This window comes from Oryzias melastigma, unplaced genomic scaffold (genome assembly GCF_002922805.2).
Source record: "Oryzias melastigma strain HK-1 unplaced genomic scaffold, ASM292280v2 sc00491, whole genome shotgun sequence".
In the NCBI taxonomy this organism is placed as follows: domain Eukaryota; kingdom Metazoa; phylum Chordata; class Actinopteri; order Beloniformes; family Adrianichthyidae; genus Oryzias; species Oryzias melastigma.
Window position 1 is genome coordinate 28162 of NW_023417085.1, and position 1370 is coordinate 29531.

General features: G+C 46.9%; 1 protein-coding gene across 1 annotated transcript in view; it reads left to right on the forward strand.

Annotated features, from left to right (window-relative positions):
* LOC112141534 (centrosomal protein of 192 kDa) overlaps nucleotides 1-999 on the forward strand; it is a gene marked incomplete at both ends in the record, with an annotated part of 5115 nt that extends 4116 nt beyond the window's left edge. The window contains 4 exon segments of the mRNA XM_024264698.1: nucleotides 91-183; nucleotides 279-394; nucleotides 508-672; nucleotides 909-999. Of these exon segments, the coding sequence (XP_024120466.1) occupies nucleotides 91-183; nucleotides 279-394; nucleotides 508-672; nucleotides 909-999 (465 nt within the window).
* Between the last annotated feature and the right edge of the window lie 371 nt (nucleotides 1000-1370).

A 1370-nucleotide genomic window follows, 5' to 3' on the forward strand; every position in this document is an offset into this window, starting at 1 on the left:
AAAAAAACGATATCGCAATATGAAAATTCCCATATCGCCCAGCCATAATTGATTGTCTGGGTTTTGTGTTTGTCTCTGCATCTCTGTCAGACTGTTCGGCTGTGTGCTCCGGTGGGTGACTGCAGTCAGCAGACGCTGCCTTTAAAGAACGCTGGGAACATTGATGTGCAGCTGAAGCTGAAGGTATGTCGGGTTTTCTGAGGCCGTTCAGCTGCTGCAGCGTCTTCCCTGACTCCTGTCATGTTTTGGCTCCTCTTCCCTCCCGTGTTTCTCTGAAGCAGATCGGTGAGGATGGCTTCACTGTGACACCAGAGGAGCTCTCTCTGAGGGTGGGGGAGGAGAAGAGCGTTGTTGTGTCTTTCAAAGCACAGAGCAGCTGGAAATGTAGAGACGGGTAAGCTGCTGGATGAGAGTTTTGATATTAAAGATCAAGAAATGATTGGAGAACTCTGCATGAATGTACAATCTTAAAGAACATGTTACATGTTTCCTGTGTGTGTTTGACAGGCTGCTCACTGTCCTGGTGCTGCCGTCAGGCCCCCAGTACGAGGTGACTCTGAGAGGAGAAGTCACCCCCTCTGCTCCCGCCGCTGTGCCGGCCGCCAACGTCCCGCCAATCCTTTCCAATAAGCAGTTTGTGGCTTGGGGAGGGGTCACCCTGGGACGAGCAGTGTATGCATCTTCTCAGTTTTTTTTTTCAGAAAGAACTGTTTTCATTTGTGTTAGAAAATAACAGAAGTTCAAGTCTCCCTCTGTTAGACCTAGATGATGGGAGGGGCCTTGTGCCCCACCTCTGAGATTTTACTTTAAAGATAGACTCCGTAGACTCAGAGTGATTTGGCCTGATCCAGACACGTGGGACCCTAAACGGAGGTTCAGGTTCTGGTTTCTCACGGCTTTGCTTTCAGCCAACAGAAGCTGGTGCTCAGAAACAACTCGCCAAAGGCCACGCAGCAGCTGCGCCTGCTCATCCGTGGTCAAGACCAGGACTGCTTCCAGGTGAACAAGCTGAGTTTGGATTCATGAATGTCAGCGTGAAGATTCACACTTAAAGTTAACTAACAGTCACTTCCTGTGGAAATGTGTGTTAAAACCGGGGTGATGCTGAAAGAGTCAACGTTAGCTGAAGATGGTGTTGACAGAATTTATTTATTTATTTATAAGGGACCATGTATATTAATTAACATCTATTCAGAGTTATAGATGCAAATGTACCAGATTATAGCAACCATGCTAATTTACATCTGTAGTCCTTTGGCAGGTACACAGAGAAATCAGGAAAGGACAGGGCAATAAATCTCTCACACACGTCACATCCTTTGAAATCACATCACAAGACAGTAAAGTACATCACAAGACCATATAGCAGT